The 2,283-nt window shown below is 35.3% G+C and overlaps 1 protein-coding gene across 1 annotated transcript in view; it reads left to right on the top strand.

The window, feature by feature from the left end:
• The first annotated feature begins 1,146 nt into the window (after positions 1-1,146).
• LOC132170737 (pleiotropic drug resistance protein 3-like) overlaps positions 1,147-2,283 on the top strand; it is a 9,170-nt gene continuing 8,033 nt past the window's right edge. Inside the window, exons 1-2 of the mRNA XM_059581823.1 lie at positions 1,147-1,535; positions 1,627-1,750. Coding sequence (XP_059437806.1) covers positions 1,147-1,535; positions 1,627-1,750 — 513 coding nt within the window. The remainder of the gene's footprint in view (positions 1,536-1,626; positions 1,751-2,283) is intronic.

Here is a 2,283-nt window from a genome sequence, read left to right on the forward strand (position 1 = left end):
TTTTTAATTAACACTATTAAAATGACCCAAAAGCCTCTCAATATTTTTTTTAATTACAGCTATACTATATTGCACGCATGGACTTTACCTAATAATACATATATAGCACTATTAAATTTTAGATTTAATGATAATTTTAAATGTCATGTCCGAGAGTTTACATACTACTTCTTATAGAATATATATGCAAGAATACAGGTATACCATAAATATTGTTGGGGAGAAAATATCTCACCATGGTACAATATGTCATCAGGCCGATCACCCACTCACCTTATGATACGTGTGCATACCATTTTTTGTATTTGAGAATAAAGGAGGCAAGGGGAACCTTTTCTCGGGGCTCTTCCTCCTCTCCTACAAATCTTTCTCCCAGATACTTCAGAAACCTCTCCCTCACGTCTCTCTCTCTTTGAAGATGGTTCAATTCACACAGGGAAACTCATCTCCCTCTCTTTGGACCCTCACTCATGTCTCTCTCTCTCCTAGAGACTCTCCATATACATTTTCTCATGTTTCCAATATCCTTCATACACACATCGGGTCATTAGAACAAATTTTCTATTACTCTTTTGATATCATAAGCAAAGATACTAACTTAAATATCGGAGAGTCTTTGGCCCCAACCAGAGATCCATTGACGTTACTCTCGTTTTGCAGGAACCTCATTGTCGTACAGGGAAGGATAGCAAATTCCTGAACTAGAAAACACATCAATAAATATGAATTGGCCTAAACATGTGCAATTCTATACCTTCTTTGATGATGCATGCATATATGTGTATCTACCATTTACATATATAGATGGAAAAGAGCTAGCTTCCATGTAAAGTCAACCCCTTGATTATAGATTAAATAAGTAATATTCTGAATCTTGAAAAGGATTTGTTTAGATAGATGAAGCTTGAATATATCAACAACAGAAACATCACTCTCTCTCTCTCTCTTCATATTGTTATGAACTCTCTGTATCTCGCAGATTCGCTTGTCAACTCATACATTTATATTTTATACCCATCCATTCAACTTCCTTGGCAATGAAGAAAGAGAGTGCGTCATCCTTCATCAAAAAAGGCCTTGCATATCTATATATTTCTATATATACCTCTTTCTTGCAAGTTTGAAGCTCTACAAGCTCATCAAAAAATGGCTCAGATGGTTGGCACAGACGAGATAGAGTCATTGAGAGTTGAGTTGGCGGAGATAGGAAGAAGCATTAGATCATCTTTCCGGCGTCATACCTCAAGTTTCCGAAGCAGCTCCGGATTGAGTTCTACGAAGGGTGATGCTGAAGCTGATCAATATGCTTTGGAGTGGGCTGCAATTGAGAGATTGCCTACATATGACCGGCTGAGATCATCCTTATTTGATAAGGATGATGAGGATGCTGGTGGTACTGATAATGCAGGAAAACAGGTGATCGATGTTACCAAGCTTGGAGCTCTAGAACGGCATGTGTTCATAGAGAAGCTCATCAAACACATTGAGAATGACAACCTTCGATTGCTGCGAAAAATTAGAAACCGAATAGACAAGTAAGCCTTTGACTACTTTCATTGCTTCTTTTGAAGCTAGCCTTTGACTTTCATTTCTTCTTTGTCCATGCATGTACAAATTGTTTTGTAGAGTTGGTGTAAAATTGCCCGCTGTGGAAGTGAGATACAAAAATCTGCGGGTGGAAGCAGAGTGTGAAGTAGTACACGGCAAGCCCCTTCCAACACTCTGGAATACTGTTAAAAGCATGCTCTCTGTAAGTAGTTCCATTTTTGGAGCTTCATCAATCATCATTGACTTTGTCAATTGATTTATATTATACAAATAGGAAAAATACAGAAAACGAAAATGCTCCTAAGGTTTGTTACAACGTCATTTTCCTTAAGAAAATATTTGCCCCCACTAGAATTGGTATGCAACAGGGTTTACAACAAATTTTTAGGATACAGTGTAGCTCAAAAACTTTTGTATAATAACTGCGTTATGCACAAACGAAGTTAAAACCCAAAAATACCCTCAGATTTTCTATTCTAATCAGAGATAATAAATAAAAGGATAATGCTTAATTATTATTATTATTATTATTATTATTATTATTTAAATTCAAACAAAGATATTAAAGATAATTGAATTGTCATAGATAATTAATATCTATTCTCAGATAATTTCGAATTTCAAAATAAATCTACTATTTTGAATTTCGAAGATTAAACTGCTGTTTTGAATTTCGAAAAATTAAACTGCTATAAACTGATAATTCAACTAGCACTTAAATCTGACCGTTAGATT

Source organism: Corylus avellana, chromosome ca2 (genome assembly GCF_901000735.1).
Source record: "Corylus avellana chromosome ca2, CavTom2PMs-1.0".
NCBI classification, from domain to species: domain Eukaryota; kingdom Viridiplantae; phylum Streptophyta; class Magnoliopsida; order Fagales; family Betulaceae; genus Corylus; species Corylus avellana.